Genomic DNA, 17,120 nt, shown 5'->3' with positions numbered 1-17,120 from the left:
TTATATGTGTGGTTTGATCATGACTTTATCCATTTCACTGGGACTTATGGCAGAAAAAGTGGTCTTTGCCTTTTTTTTCATCAGCTAAAAAGTGTAAATTGTTGTTAATAACTGTTAAATAGGCTTTAAATTATTCAAATGAATGCATTTAGCATTTAATATGAAGTTATTATATAGACTGACCCCCCTCCCCCCAGTAAGGGTGTGAGTTTGATCATATCTGGATAAAAGTGGTCATAATTGGACTGTTTCTTTAATGTTGCGCAGTAAACATGAAGTTTATGTACAGCACTGATATAATGTAGTAAATCTCTGGCAGAAAACAAACTCCTCTGGGATGTTTTCACTATTAGTCAGCGTCCGGGGAGTTATTTTACTCCCATGGCCGAGGTTCTGGTCAGCTGGGTTGCACTGTACTCCTTCATCCTTCATCCTTCATCCTCATCTTCTTCATCATCATTATCAGTGTGTGTTTGTGTGCAGCTGCAAACAAAGGTCGTGGGCTGACCGGCCACACTGTCGTCTTTGTTCTGCAGATGAAGAAAAACAGTCACATTTCCACCAGAGAGAGAGAGAGACTATAGCGCCCACACACACACACACACACACACACACACACACACACACACACACACACACACACACACACTGGTTATGGTTGGTGTTGACCTTTATGGCATTTTGAAGGCTGGTAATGAGGTTTAAAGTTCAAGGTCTAAAAATGTGACCGTACTGACCGAACCACAGATATTTCCAGTTATTCTACAACTTTTTTCTCTTTTCTTTGTAATTTTTTTTATCATCCTTGTTTTTATTTTGAACAGGAACTTGTTTGAGTGGCGTTGTTTGTTTCGTCCACCTCTCTATGATAAATAATAGTTTCTTATGCGCAGGTTTTCTTGATTTAATTCGTTTTTAACCTGCGATTACAGGACAAAAATAACATCATCTGAATATATTAAAGCATTTTATTATTATTGTTTTCATCTCATATTATTGTTATTCCATTTTATTTTAAATATTTCTATTATGAATTAAATTGTATATATCCATTTAAACTGCATTAAATAGTTATTATATTAATTATAATTATTATAATTGTCCTTTTGTGGTTTTTATACCATATTATATTTTCTTTTATTCATCTTTATCAAGTCTGTTTTGTTTTTAATCAAGAAAAGTGTCATATAACTTTTTATTATTTATATTTTTATACAAAGGTTGGTGTTATTATGTACATTTAATCAAAATTATGACCAATGTTGGATTTTTTCTAATTTATTGGGACTTTTTACTTTCAATTCAGTAGATTTATTAATTATTTAAGATTTTAAAGTAAAACCAGATCACAAATCCTTTTTAACTAAAAAAAACACAATGTATTGTTTATTTGTATTTAATGCTTTGTCACAGTAATGTTTGCATTTTGCACAGCAATTTGGGGGCTTTTACGGGCTAATATTAGCCTCTGGCCACCCCATAGCTCCGCCCCTGCTCCCAGGTCTAATTAATGCTTTCTTTCTTTCACAATAAGCCACATTTTTAACACAATTTAGGCATTTTTGTTAATCAAAGGATGTATTCTTAGTTGTAAGAAGGACAAAAGGAGCAAAGAGCCAGAAAGAAAGACAGAAATCTCTCTTTTTCTGTGGGTGTTGAGAGTTGTTGATGGTCTCTGTTTCCTCCCAGCAGCCCATCCTCTGCCCTGCTGACGGAACTTCCCGAGCAGAGCCGAACGGAGCCGAGCGCCACAGAGCCGAACACCTACAAACGGACGAACAGCGGCGGGTTTTTATCCAGATCTTCCACCGATTATTCTGCAGCTAAACCCCGATAAACAGCGCAGGGATGACGGCTCTCAGCAGCTGGGAGTTGTGCGTCAAATACGCACTCTTCATCTTTAATTTCGTCTTCTGGGTAAGTGACAATAAAATCCAAATTATTGATAATAACGTTATTGTCAGAACGAGGTTAATTAACTAGTTCCTGTCTCTTTGAGCATTTGATCAGTCACTGAGGGTGGTTTTTGTTTCTAAAGTTGACATTTTTATGATATTTGTGCAGTTTTTATTTTATTTTGTAACTTTATTAAATAACAAACAGACATTAATGGATGTTACCTGATAATAAATCCATTTAAGCAGCATGTAAACAGAAGAGAGAGATAAAAAACACACAAACAATTAATGAAATCTGAATCTAACTTAAATATTTGTGCAGTTTTATCCATTTAATCGGAACTGCGGAGCACCAGGGGCGGGTAGAGAAACATTCATGGGGTGGCTGCCCCCAAATGAAAATATTTGAACTCAGGATGCAAAGAAATGTTAAAGTTTGAACCAATCGGAACAAAATTAATCTGAACTCAGTTTAACTCTGACAGCCTGTGTGTTTAGATAGATAGGTTTTATTAATCCATTCAGGTATCCAGTAGCTCAGACTGTCAGGATACAAATATTAGAGTACTGTATGTTAATGTCACTATACACCAAAGCCTTACAGTTAATGTATGTTTATCTGTGAACGAGAACACGCAGAATAACTTCAGTTCAAAGCTCTGAAATGACCTCAGGTTCCTGTATTATTAGCATATAATGCTAACGTGGATTGTACTGAGCTTAACACGCTGCAACTTAAAGATCCTCTACAGTTTAACTACCGTACAAAGTGCTGCACACTCTCACACTACTGGAGTTGTAATGTCACAGATCTTCCTCACACGAACATCTTCTTACGTATTAAACTCTGATTTAAAGCTGCAGTACGATTTTAGTAGTTGCAATGTATTGAATCGTAGCCTCGTATGGTGATGTGTATTGTATCGCCAAATTCTTGCTGATACACAACCCGGGTCTGTTAAGTGTCTTAAACCTGCATTCTCTGCAACAGCCAGCAGGGGGCAGCTCCATTACCATTCAGTCTTATGGAGAAATGAGTCGACTTCTCAGTTGATTTATGAGCTCAGTAAACAGTTTCCTGATGAGTTTCTGGTCTCAGTCTCTAGTTTCAGTCTTCTTCCATACAGCATGATGTTCATTTAGTAACTGATGGTCCCATTTAGAGTAAAACAGACCATAAAGCAGGGTATGCTTTAGGGCGGGGCTACCTTGTGATTGACAGCTCATTCTCAGTGAGTCCGTCCAGCTCAACGCACCAAACTCAGATCAAACTGTCAAACAGTGCTGATCAGATATGGATCCCAGTGATGGTGAAACTAATGTGTTTATATGGTAAAATATGCGCCTTCCTTAAAACAGCTGTTTTTTGAATGGAGTTTGGTGTGACAGTGTGGAGCAGAGGGTGTTTGAACCTCAATAGTTCACATAAACTGAACTGACCGACCTTCTAATAATGAACCTTGTAAACAGCAGAAAGTAACAGGAAGTGGAGATAAAACTGTTTTATTCTTCTGTGGTCTCGTAGTAAAAGGTCGATGATAAACACAAACAGCGGTTTCCACTTCGCCACAGCGATATAATACGAGATTCAATAAGGTTGTTGTATGTTGTATGTAGGGCTGGGTAAGAATATCGATACAGCAATATATCGCGATACTTTGCCGCCCGATACAATATTGATCTTTCAACTCCAAAGATAATTTTTTTTTAAGAATAATGATTTATGTTTAGACGCGTTGTGAATACAGTACGACTTCCGTACCTCCACTCCGGTAGATGGCGCCGAAGAGCGACTGTATTAGAGAGAGTGGCTGAGGATCAAAATAACAACGCCTCCGCAGTTTAAAGCCGACGTTTGGAAGCACTTTGGCTTCCAAGTTAAAAAAGATAGTAAGAACAACGAGTTGGATAAAGATAATGTCGTTTGTAAGCCTCGTCTCGCTGCCGTGAAATATTGTGGGAACACAACGAACTTGCGAGTTCACCTAGCAAGACACCACGCCGAGATATTGCATTGCACGGTGTTGTTGTGCGTGCAACACAATGTAAAGTTTTGTTTTCGAGCTGGTTTGCTAAATAGGCTAATGTAGCTAACAATAACACTAGCCTGCCACTGCCCCTGGAGGCCCCTGGAGGCCCCTGGATTCTCGAGAAAAATGCCACAGCACTTGTTGAAATTTAAATAGGCGAAAATGGCAAAATATTATTGAAATGTAAGACTTGCAATAACGGAATTACTTGAAATGTGTTTCTGTAGAAAAACATTATTATTTCACATTGAGCTTGTTTAGAGGAGCCACAAACAATAACAACACAGCTGCTGCACTGTCCATGTTCTGTTAAATTAATAAAAGGAAATTAATAATTCATAAATTAATAAAATGGAGAGGCTGTTTTGAATGAAATAGCTTTGACTCAATTTGTCCTCTGATCAATATCATCTGATGTGCATACAGGTACTTGTGTTTTCATCCCTATTTATATCGCGATATCGTGATACGTATCGTATCGTGAGGTTCTTGCCAATACTCACCCCTAGTTGTATGTAACTATTTCTTTATTCTTTCTATATTATTGTTGATCAATAAAGACATATCGTTGTTTGGCTGCAGGATTTTGTCTCCTAATAGCTAAAAATCAATACAGTATTCTTATTTTATGCTATTAAATTGTCCTTAAAGACCTCAGAATTTACATTTACCGCCAGTTAAATTAGAGGACCTGCTTAACGCTGCTCTCACCTGTGGGTCTAGTTTATTAAGTAGTTTGTACCTTGGACACATGTTTGGGTTTACAGTAGTTTAGATAAATGCTGGTAGATGCCAACAGGGGGCGTCATTGAGGCCAATCTGACATTAAAGACCAGATAAGTTGTGCAATCAGTCTTCCTTCTTATGTTTCTCATCCCTGCTTTTACCTAAATCCTCCTCTTTTGTCCCGAGCTCCTCATCCTTGTTTTTACTCCTTTATGCGTCTTCTTCCGTCCACAACAACCTCCTCTCACTTCTCTCTCTGATTGCAAACAGATCCAGCAGGTAGTACAAACAGAGTATGTCGCTGATGGCCGAGAGAGAGAAAGAAGGGAGGAAGGGAGAGAGAGAGAGAGAGAGAGAGAGAGAGAGAGAGAGAGAGAGAGAGAGAGGGAGAGATGGGGGAGGCTTTAGCTGCTTGGAAACAAAGCTAGTGTTGTTGGTTTCACTGGGTCCACTGGGAGAGGAGATCAGCTCCAGTTACCTCAGCAAACACTGAACCCCAGTCCCAACAGAGGTGTGTGTGTGTGAATACTGACGCTCCACCATATTTTCTGCTGATATGTTTTAAACTGTTTACATTTTACATTTACGTTGTTCATTCAGTAATCAAACCTTTCTCCGTCTGTGTCTCTCTCTTTGTTATCGCTCAGTATTCCCACAGACTTCCCAGACACTTACGCATCAATTTGGATAATCGAGTAACTGTTAATGTCGTTTCCTGCCTCTCAAAATGGGAGAATTTGCTGCTTTTCTCTGTTTTTCACTGTAAATGTGGCATTTTTCTCTGTTTTCATCATTTTCTAGACTAAACTGTTGAGGTTTAGTTTATTTATTTTCATATCTGTGTACATATATATATATATTATATGTATAAAGATATACTATCTGTATGCCCTGAAGCACAGCTAGACCACAACAGCATTCATTAAACCTTAAAGTCCACATAAATCAACACATAAATACATTAAACAGTGAACAGAATCTTTCTGTTAGATTCTGTTTTCAGATATCAGTGTCGTGTCACTGGTGTGTTTTTAGGGATCATATATATTTATATATTTATATATGCACTACAGTATTTAATGTTTACATCTTCATCTTCATCTTCATCTTAAATCTCCTCAAACACTAGAAGAGTCAGAACTGTTGTTTGTTTGTTGTGTAAACAATAGTGATGTCAGTTAGAGTTATGAAATATGAAATCATCCGTCTTTGGTAGACTTTCATACCCTCAGGTGTGTAAAAACTACAGGTTATCAACATTTTATTTTAGAGTAAAGACTTGTTAAACACATTAAACCACTGTGTTAAACACCCACATGAGTAAACACAAAGGTCTCAAGGTTCAGTGATATTTTATTTGTTCCCAAAGGTCGATTTGGTTTGCAGGAAGAGACAATAAGGCATTCCTCAACAAGTCAAACAACAATGATAAAGGATCTAAAAATCAGGACTTCCAAAGAGCAATCAATAACAAATAAACAACCACTGCTGCAGAAATGCAGATAAAAACAAGAAAAACTCTTTTTTACGTAACTATAATGTGTTGATCTGACTGACAGCTGCTGGAACTTTTAAGGTATTTAAACCCTGTCCAGAAGGAAAGAAGCTGAAATTCGCTGTGCAAGGGAGAACAAGTAAAGTTTGTTCTGTTGGGAAACCAGTTTATCTCCAAAAAATGTGCTATTGTTTGATTATCTAGAAAGAATAAATAGTTCACCCTGAGTCAGAGTCATGGGGTTTTACTAATCTACCTGCTCTTTAATTGCACTCACCTGCCCTGATTTACACCTCAGGGGAGCAGCTGGGGCAGGTATTCCTCCCCCACCTCCTCTGTCCAACCAGTCCCTCCCCCAGGTGAGCCAGGCCAGGGTGCGGTTTGTTCCTCTTCTCTTCCTCCCACACTGACAAAGCCACACTGACTTTACAACAGAGAGCTCAAACGTTTGGATTTTTCTTAAATCGCCTTAAAACTCAGAGCCATGGGGGCCCTTCAGTGCATCAAATACCTGGTGTTTGTGTTCAACTTTCTCTTCTGGGTACGTAGACTCACTTTATTGTGTTAGTTGTGGTTGTTACATGAGACTGAGCAGCTGTTTGTGGGATTTGGTTTGTTACTCATTAGGGTTGAAACAGGTTTTGTTGAAGAGAAGACAAGAAAATGAGCTTTAAATCCTTCAGGTTTAGTTTGTTGGGGTTATTTTTGTGTTGTTGATGAGAGATTATTAGTAGTTAATAGTAGTTAATTGAAAATAAACTGAAAACTAAGTGTGAAAAAACCTTTTTAGTTAACGGAAATTCAAATATAAACTGAAACAATGATGTAAAATAACTAAAATATAACAAATATACAGGAAATGTCTTTAGTTTTTGTCAATTTGCTCAAATCTGTCAACACAACCAGCCTGAGGAGGCGGTGGTTCATGTTTAATGAGTCAATGTTTGTATTTAATACATATTCCTCCATATAAGAATAAAACTAATACAAACTACAGTAAGACTATTTAGTGTACTTCTTGGTAAATACTCAATATTCAAGTCAATATTTCAATACAAAGAATATAAAATGAATTAATAAAAGGATTTACCCAATTAAAGACCCAACAGTTCCCACCATGAGCGAGCACTTGGCGACAGAGGCAAGGAAAAACCTCAAACAGACCCCAGCTGAAGGTTATCGGCTCCCATAATTAGCAAGTTAACATTATTTTTAAAATATTCGTCCACATATTATGAATTTAAAGATATATCCTGAGACAGTTAATCGTGATACAACTGTGCAGCCGTTATCTGCTTTTTGACTATCGAGGCGCAAACACATCAGTTTTACTTGAAATATGTGGTGGTTTGCACTTTTTATTCCTCAGAAATAAATAAATAAATCTATAATTTATCATAGAAGGCATAAAAAAAGATCCCAAAACTAACTTTTGTATATATTTAGTAGATTTTTGTCAGTCTGTTTTAAAAGTGAGAAAAGTGAGATTATAACCTTAAACTCCTCACTATATGTACCCAGTGTGTCTGAGTCCTCATTGAGCTCGTTCAAAGAATCTCAACAATGCAAAGTGTCTCTTGTGCTTGTCACATGTTTCAGAGACACACCTTGTTAGCCTAAACATCCAATCACACAGGAATAACTGGAGCTGCATAAAGATACACAGTCCTCATCAGTCAGGCTGCTGTCGTCTGGACTCCACAGATAAACACTGCAGGAAGAATCTCACAGACGTGTTCGCTGCTTCATAAATGATTTTGTAATTTAATTACAGAGAGATTTAATCCCCACAGCCTGCTGTGTTATTACAGAGTGCTTAATGACTGTTTTGACTGTTGGAGTCTGCAGTTTAAGGCGTGTAATGGCAGCGTAGACAGCTATGGGGCGACTAATGAGACGACAACAGTACAACTGAGAGAAAACATCAGATTATATTTATTTATTCCAACATTTTAATGACTTGAGCTGCTCATAAAAAGCCTCACAAGACTGTAAACAAACCGAGGAATCAAGTCTACATTTGTCACATTTTCCACATTACATCCTGTCTCAGGGTGAGTTTCCTCTTTAGCAGACGTTGTTGTAGCGTCAGTGGTGGCAGACGTAGAGTGCCTTTAGTGGTTAATGAGAACTAATGTTGGACCTCGAGGGGGAACGGCCTCTGTTTCTTCCAGGACACTTAAGACGATTCAGTGCTGCCGCTACACAAACAACACAACTCTCCTGAGTGTGTTTGCTCCACATTAACACCAATATCCATTCACCCTTTCATCCTTTCATCCTGCAGGACGCGGAAGTTTCCCCGTTCATCTATAATTCACAGAGCACATTAGTGTCGGAAGATACGTTAAAACATCATGATTCCCCAAATCTGTATCTCGGAGCTCTCTTCAACACACATTTAGGGTATTTTAAGTCATCTTCTACTGCTGGAGTGTCTTTCTCTCCCATTTTACCCCACATACATACTGCACCTATTGAAGTGTTTTGATACGGTCGACTGAGTAAAGTGTGAAGGGATGGTGCAACTGAACAAAGTGGAAATAACTAGTTGAAATACAGCAGTTAGGGATCAAACAAACAGTGTAAAAATACACTTCTATATAAAGTTAAATGACTGAATGTAAAATGAATCTTAAACAAACTGAGCGTACAGTAACTTCACCTTTTCACATTCATCATGAAGCCGATAATAACTCAAACTCTGACAGATGTGATCCGTAGTTCAGCAGCAGTTTGAGCCCGAGGCGACGTTTGGAGGTTTTGATGGATGATGCTGTGTTTGTGTAATCCTGCTCCCTCTCACTACACTGTTACACCGAACTCTGACCAATGTTTGGTCATAGGAGAAGATCTTTAGGTGTGGTTGTTTGATTTTAACAAACTGGGGAATTGATCGGACCCCGACACGATCATCACTGCTTGTTACTTTAATTTTAGTGTTTGATTATAACAACAAAAGCTTCATGTGCTTATTATGTTGATAAATTGGACTAAAACTGACACTTCCTGTATATATTTTTATTTTATTTCAATTCACTTTTGGTCAACTAAAATGTTCTTTCACACCCAGTTTAAGTTTTATTTAACTATAATAACCTTCGTCTGTATAGGTGGTGATTCAGTTTTACTCATGTCTGTCTGAACTGAGTTCTTCCTCGTGTGTGGGTGGTGTGTGTGTGTGTGTGTGTTTCCAGTTAGCGTGAATACTTCATGTGTCACTCTTCATTGCACAACAACAGATGTCAGCTTTGTGGGACATTAGGGAATTTATTTGGGTGACAGTTGATGTAAACTTGTGTTTTGTGGTTTCTGTGGACATTGAGTCTTTCTAGCAGGACACACACACACACACACACACTCCTTTCCCCATGAATGACCCTGAGGTTTTGGTGACCCTGGCAGCTGGTTGATCAGGTTCTTGTGGGCTCAGTGTGTCAGGCACATTGTTCAGGTGTTTGTGTTTCTTCCTCGCTCAGCTGGCAGGTACGGCGGTGCTGGCTGTGGGTCTGTGGCTGCGGTTTGACACCAGGACAGCCGGACTGTTTGAGGGGGAGGATGCGCCTACCGTCTTCTTCACTGGTAAGGCCCAAAATGAACTGTGACTCACCGGCCGAGCTCACTGGTACATCCACCAGACAAAATAATAATAAATGTCCAAAGTCAAAACTAACATTACTGCAGAGCTTGGGGAATAAGTTGTGGTTTTAGTTGGCTGATGTTAGCTCGCTTGCAAACACGGATGACTGGCGAGCTAGCCAGACTCCCCGGCGCTGATCTCTTACAAACTCGCTTCTTTCCCCTTTTTCCTGCCTCTCCTGTCCCGCCCTCAATCCACCGGCCAAAATAATCATTTGTATGATAGTCGTGTATTTGTTTATGTTCCTTACATTTGACAAACAATTGGCGGACTGTTTTGTTCATTGACAGTCTTTTGTTTTGGTCTTGGAGAGCTCGATGCACGTGTTACTGTAGGTCACCATTATCAATCATCTGGAGTAAAGAAACAGAAACACAGATACTGCGTTCTACATCTGACATGTATCTAGGCGATTTGTATTGGGTAGTTTAATAGTTAACAACAAAGATTTCCACTTCACTAAACTTTATTTCTGATCTGATTTTCCTGAAATTTGGTTTGTTAAACACGTCAGAAATCAACCCTGATACTGTTTAGTTGTAGGAATTAGTTCAGTTGCTGGGAAGAGACAATCAGCTTTATACCACCAACAGTGAAGAGTCACAGCTTGGACAAACAGACTAAATATTCAAAGCATCCACTGCGATGCAGAGCAGCTCTTTGGCTAAACTACAGAATGAAAACTTTGTGTGTGAGCTTGTGCATAAAGCCTCAACACATGCTCACAAATTACTGTCTAACAGGAAACTGGCAAGAACAAGCAACCAATTTATAGCAATATAACACATAGAAACTGCCAAAAGGTCAAATTCTAGGTGGAATTTGTGGCTGTCTGGAGGTTAATTTGTTGGCTTAGAGCTGATATTGACCCTAGTGACTGAATCAATTCCAACCAGTATCAAATTATTCAATTTCTCCCGTTTATAACAAACCAAGTTTCTTGAAAACCAGACCAGAATTAATCGAGTTGCAGTCGATTTTTGCAGTGATTAACTAGCAGATGTTGACCTCCCCAATATGGCAGAGTATAGTGGCGGCAAACAGCAGCTGCCAATAAGACTGTCCAAGGTGACGTCTTTTAAATGTCTGAAACCCAAAGACATTCAGTTTTAAAACGCTGTATAACGAAGAAAAGCAACAGATCCTCACTTTTGAGAAGCTGGACGTCAGGAATGTTTTGCAATTTTGACCTGAACATTTAATCGGTTATAAAAAGATTTTTGACATCAGGTAGTGACTGCAGCTTTAAGATGAACATATAACGCAGACAGGAAGCTGCCTGAGGGATCGCTGAAGTTTCGTGTGCTGCTTTACTGTCAGATGTGACCTTTTTGGATGCTGCTTCATTATCAGCGACTGCTACAACAGGAACAACCTGATGGCAGAAACAAGCTACAGAGGCCAGCTGAGGCCAAAGTTAGTCCACAGCGAGGCAGCGGCGGCTCCTCCAGCCTGGCAGAGCCTTCCTCACATAGCTTTCATTCTTCGTCAGTTGACAGGGACGTCTTTGTGTTCTCCTCCGAGGATCTCGCTGAGAGACGGAGCCGGCCTCCATCCCTTCATCTCTTTTGTGTTTCGCTTCCATCAAAACCGATAAGCGCAGTGGGCGGTCGGGCGACAGAGGATTGTTTTTTTTTTTAAAATGACAAACATCTTAATAACAGCTCGGGAGGAAGAGGAGGAGGAGGAATATTTGTGTGGTGACTGTAGCCGTGACATCAGTGCTGTGGTTGTTGGTATGATTCATCACAAAAAGCCACATTAAGGACGACAACAACAACAAAGTTTATTGGCTCTGAAATCACTTCTGTTTTTATGGCTGTTTGGAAAAGAACATGGCCGCGTTACCACGGTGTGATTTATGGCTTTATTGATCCATAACCAACATCCAGAGGAGATTACTGAAACACATCTTGTGAAGTATCTGCCTGGATTAGGATGAATAGACAATCCCCAATTTATGAGCAGAAATCCACAATCTTGTCCTGTTTGTCCTGAAAATGAACTGTTATAGTTATAACAGTAATAATCTCATTCATAAATCACTTTTCAGGCTGATTGGTGAGACAGGAGCGGTTCCACATTGTCATGAACAATTAACATAATCAAATTAACATAACAGAGATACAAGCTGCTGCTTAATAAAATGAGAGAATCCTCTTTTTTTATTTTTATTAGTAGCTCAGTTGTTTATTTGTCACACTCTGAATCTGTGATCTGATCGCTCGGGCTGTAATTCCTTTCCACAATATGTGTTTTCACTCATGTATTGCACTGATAACGCTCCCATAAATAACACGCTGTTGATGTAATTCAACCTGTTTGATGACGGCAGCCGCCACTGCGCGAGGAATTAGATAAATATCTTAAATGAGTTCGTCGTCTCCTCAACTGAATGATCTTATCTACATGAAACACACCTGTCACCTGTGTGTAAGGGTTCATGCGTCTTATCAACACAGCTCAGAATTCCTGAGTGTCCTGGAAAAACCTGGAGATGCAGGACAGGAATAATGATTTCTTAAAAAGAGCGGGAGAACTCAGAGTAATTGGCTCTCTCTGAACTCCCTGTCCATTCTCATCTGGTCACTGCCTGTATTTTTATAACTTACAGGAGTAGAGAGACGTCAGTTCCCTCGAACTAAACAAGCTTTGATGTAAATTTCTGATGCAAATTAACGTGACGAAGAAGCAGATGATGACGAACTGTAAGCAAATCAGATACACTGCGTCTGTGTGTATATTAGGGCTGTATTGTTCCTGGTAATACGGGTATTTAATGTGATTTAGAAATGTAATAAAAGTGTCCTGCTGCATTCTGTGGATTTATAAGATACTAGACAGCAACAACAGCCTGAAAGGTCACAAGACAGATCAGAGTAAAAAAACAAATAACCTCTGATAGAATATAAATATCAATATAGAGTTTAACAGCTGGATCTCTGACCGACAACTGATTGTCAAACATCTCTAGAACATAACGTAATAATTAGTTTGTGCTTTTTTTCTACCTTTCAACTCAACATTTCACCTTCAGGCTGCCAAAACAAATCAGAGTTCCTCAAACAGAAGTTAATGAACAAAGAACAGAGACACAAAAACGCTGCTCGACAATAAATGTATGTGACGACAGTGAATGCATCATTACTGCTGGCTGCTATGGAGGATTCAGGTCCACCTTCTGTGTGAATGTAATCTGAGCTCTGTGATGGATTTTAAGCATATTGTGGCCAGTTTTCCTAAAATTAGATCCCAATAATATCGTGTGTGTGTGTGTGTGTGTGTGTGTGTGTGTGTGTGGCGCGTGTGTGTGTTCGATCATATAAACATGACGCAATTTGCTGTAGTCTGGGATTTTTTGGTCCTTTTTCTGTTTCTTAAAACAAAACTCGGGTCGACTTTTTAATATTGTCAAACAAATATTTTAAACAGATGTCCTTCGTCAGTTTGGACGTCTTTTAAAATGTGTACGAACCCTGAGTTTGGAGCTAATGGCTTTAATCCTGGAAAACCTGGAAATTAAGAGACTAGTTAATGATCAAAAATCCTGGAAATAATCTGCTGTTCTGGAAACTTTTACTTGTGTTTGAGCTCCTCACTCACATCCCTGAATCTTCTGTAAAACAAGACTTCATCAAGTAGACGTTGCATCCTGATGTTTAGACTCATATTTTAGTGTCTGTGTTAATGAAGAGGAGCTCTGCAGTGTTATATCACTGTGTGAATGTGTTGTTGTTGTTGTTGTGTAGGTGTGTACATCCTGATCGCGGCGGGGGCTCTGATGATGGTCGTGGGCTTCCTGGGATGCTGCGGAGCCATTAAGGAGTCGCCTTGCATGCTGGGATTGGTGAGTCGACTCTAGACAAGGGTATTTTTTACTCTGATTCAGTCCGCCTCTGTTTTTATCGAGCATCAGGGAAAATGTAGGAAACGAGTCGGAGAGTAAAAGTGAAGGAATGAACGTAAACAGACGAGAATCCAGAAACATGAAAAACTGACTCTTTGTTTTCTTTTAGTTCTTCTTCTTCCTGCTCCTCATCTTCGCTGTGGAAGTGGCTGCTGGGATCTGGGGCCTATCCAACAAGGACAGGGTAAAACACACACACACACACACACACACACACACACACACACACACACACGTCTTCTTTTTGTGGTTGTCTGCCAGAAGCTGTCATACATTGACTGTTGATCCAGACTGAAGCCACATTGTTACCATCCACTGTTTAGATCTTGGTGCTTTTTAACTCTAGATTTGAACCGGATGAAGGATTTTAGTCATCGGACGTCTGGATCTTAAGTTATCAGAGAAACAAGCTGAGCTAACGTTAGCAGCAGCTCGGCTCGCAGCCCCTCCGGGACGTCCTTTGTCTGTCCAACAGCGTGGGAGAAGCAGTGATTGTTAAGGTGGAACTGCTTTATTCAGTGTGTTTAAGGTGGAACTGCTTTATTCAGTGTGTTTAAGGTGGAACTGCTTTATTCAGTGGGTTTAGTGGTTTTAATCAGCGGGTCTGTTTGTGTTGGAGAGGAGGAGACCTCTGTGGATCATTGGGCTCCCGGTAGAAACCTCCTGAACCATGAACACTGAAGGAATCCTAACCGGGAGAAGCTGACTGCAATGCGCCAATGGTGGTGAAGACAACAACTCCCATGATCCCACACTGCTTCACCACCTCAACAAATGTCCTCTTTTCTTATTGTTTTCAAGTGAGACGCCCCCTAGTGGCAGAAACTAAACACTGTCTGTGTTAATGGAGTTTGTCTGTGTGTGTTCAGGTGGTGGAGGACGTTACAGAGTTCTATAAACTGACCTACAGCAACTATAAAGACACCAGACAGGAAGCACTGAAGGAGACGCTGCGTCTAATCCACTTTGGGGTGAGAACGACACACACACACACACACACACACACACACACACACACACACACACACTCTGTTCCTGTAACTTTAACTCTAGCGCCATCCTCTGGTGTGTGAGTTTGTCTAGATCTTTGATTCATGACCAAATAACTGCTCCTCAGACTCCGCTGTACTTTGTATTTAAGATTTAAGAGCTTCTCTCTGACTACAGTTTACGACAATTTCCCTCAAACTCAGGTTTACGTTGACAATCTGACGGGCTGAAATAAAAAACACTTTCCAGGACAACATAGATTATTTCCAGGATATTTTAATGAATTTCCAGGTGTTTCCATGATGTAAGTTATTCAGTTACTTTTCCAGGATGTGTAGGAATCCTGATTTATAGCTACAGCTAATTTCTAATGGTTGTCCCTTAACCCTTTTTAAATGGGTGTAAAATATCAAACAAATACATGTTGGTTGTTTTTCCTGCGTGTGAAAAAGCCAAAATTTCATTAACTGAAAATTTAAATACTAAAAATCAACACAAATGTAATCTTCCAAAGTGCTTTTCAGAATAAATAAACATCAAATAAAATCAAAGTATTTCTCACTGGAGGAAATTAAAAGTTGTGTCGTCGTTTCCTCGTCACAGCTGAACTGCTGCGGCCCCACGGGGACGGTGATCGACGCCGCCAGAGATATCTGCCCCAAGAAGGATGGACTGGAGGTCCTCATCACCACGGTAACGCGACACAGGGACGGGGTTTCTGACTGACTTATACAGGGGCGGAGGTCACACAGAGGCACCACAGTGATGGTCACTTAATGCAGTCGTTCACTGAGAGTTTGTTTTAATATTTAATACCTAATTACCAGGGAGTCTCACTGAGACCTTTTTTCACAGCAGCCATTTTGACATAGTAAACACAACACACTATTTCATGTCAAAATGGCTGCTGTGAAAAAGGTCTATTCTCCAAAATGTGTAAATACAACTTTGTTTATCTGATGTTTTTATTTTTTGATATATTTTCGGTTTAGAAATCATGACAGTTGTTAATTTTCTGCACTGAATAAAATCTTTTTAAAGTCTCTTTTTATTAAATGAATGTATTTGCTCTTCTATCAGAGCTGTCCGGCTGCGATCGACGAGATGTTCAACAACAAACTGCACATCATCGGAGGGGTCGGCATCGGTATCGGTATCATCATGGTGAGACCAGAACTCTGATACTCTGTGCACAGATAGACACTGACGGTACCTTCAAACATACTTTATCTTCCATTACTTCCTGGACACACAAACTTCACCTGCAGAAAATCTAAAGGGTCCAAACAAATGTGGATGTCGTTAATTTAAATATGAGTCGTTGGATGATTGCAGTGGTTTCTCATAGTTTAAGTATTTTAATGGTTTTAAATTGATTTATTTCATTTAATAATGTTTATATTTCTCAATAGTTCCTCTTTGTGCCACCTGTTTGTTGACATACTGTAGTTTGAGAACCGGTTGTTTTAGTATTTTTATTGCACCACAGGGTATTTTTTGAACTTGAATATACCTATTTTTAATAATTGATCTATTAGTTTTATTTATCGTTAACTGTAAAAGACTTTGAGCTGCATGTTTCTTTGCTCACGGTGCTCACAAGACATTAAAGACATATATTTTTAATTATATGCATTATAATATATAACAACAAACATGGAAATAAGAGTCTGAAATATGAACATTATAATACAATATATGACAAAGTATATAAGATAGAAATAAGATATTACAGTAAGTGATGAGCAGAAGTGTAATGAATAAACATTGATAATATTGAGAGATGAATCTTCATAAAATGTAAGTATTGATTATTAATTGACCGTCTCTGCTGCATCAGTTGGTTTTAACCCTTTATTTCTCCTCCTCAGATCTTTGGGATGATCTTCAGCATGATGCTCTGCTGTGCCATTAAGAAGTCCAGAGACTTTGTCTGAGCAGCCACAAAAGCAACCCACAGAAACCATCTTTAACATCGTATGTGTCCTCACGCTCTGCTTTAACAACAGTCGTTCTTTAGTTCGGATCCGTACAGGATGGCCTCGTCGACCTGTGAGCGTATGGAACCGCCTCCTTCAGATCATCTGCAGGAAGAAGAGACCTTAAAGACTCTGCTGCCCTCTGGAGGACCTTGAAGATCACTAATAACTCCTGTTTCTTCCGTTCATCAGCTCCTCACTGTTGGATAATAACTTTATGTAAAATGTGTTGAAAGGTTGTAATCGAACATTCGTTTTCCAGCTAACTGAATTTTACCACGTGGCTCTTTTTTTTGTTTTTGTTTTTAATTTTGCTCGTTTCTGAAGTTACAGATTTAAATGCTTTTGATTTTTTTTTATATAAAAGCTGAACTTTGGAGTTTTATGCAAATATTATGAGGAATGAAGTTTAAATATATCTTTAAAATGCCAAATAAATGAACTAATGAACACTG

The 17,120-nt window shown here is 39.2% G+C and overlaps 1 protein-coding gene across 2 annotated transcripts; it reads left to right on the top strand.

Moving 5' to 3' along the window:
• The first annotated feature begins 1,737 nt into the window (after positions 1–1,737).
• LOC127359212 (CD9 antigen) lies at positions 1,738–17,120 on the top strand. Of its 2 annotated transcripts, none has more exons than XM_051393085.1 (8): positions 1,738–1,917; positions 9,629–9,731; positions 13,539–13,636; positions 13,806–13,880; positions 14,566–14,667; positions 15,290–15,379; positions 15,767–15,850; positions 16,558–17,120. In XM_051393085.1, exons 1-8 carry the CDS (start codon positions 1,849–1,851, stop codon positions 16,621–16,623), a joined length of 687 nt encoding a protein of 228 aa, XP_051249045.1. In that variant the 5' UTR covers positions 1,738–1,848; the 3' UTR covers positions 16,624–17,120. The 2 variants fall into 2 exon arrangements, with proteins under 2 accessions (XP_051249045.1, XP_051249047.1); XM_051393087.1 differs by lacking the exon at positions 1,738–1,917 and adding an exon at positions 6,521–6,690.

Source organism: Dicentrarchus labrax, unplaced genomic scaffold, assembly GCF_905237075.1.
Source record: "Dicentrarchus labrax unplaced genomic scaffold, dlabrax2021, whole genome shotgun sequence".
Classification (NCBI taxonomy): domain Eukaryota; kingdom Metazoa; phylum Chordata; class Actinopteri; family Moronidae; genus Dicentrarchus; species Dicentrarchus labrax.
Note: the sequence above shows the minus strand (reverse complement) of the source record. Positions and strands in the feature narration are given on the sequence as shown.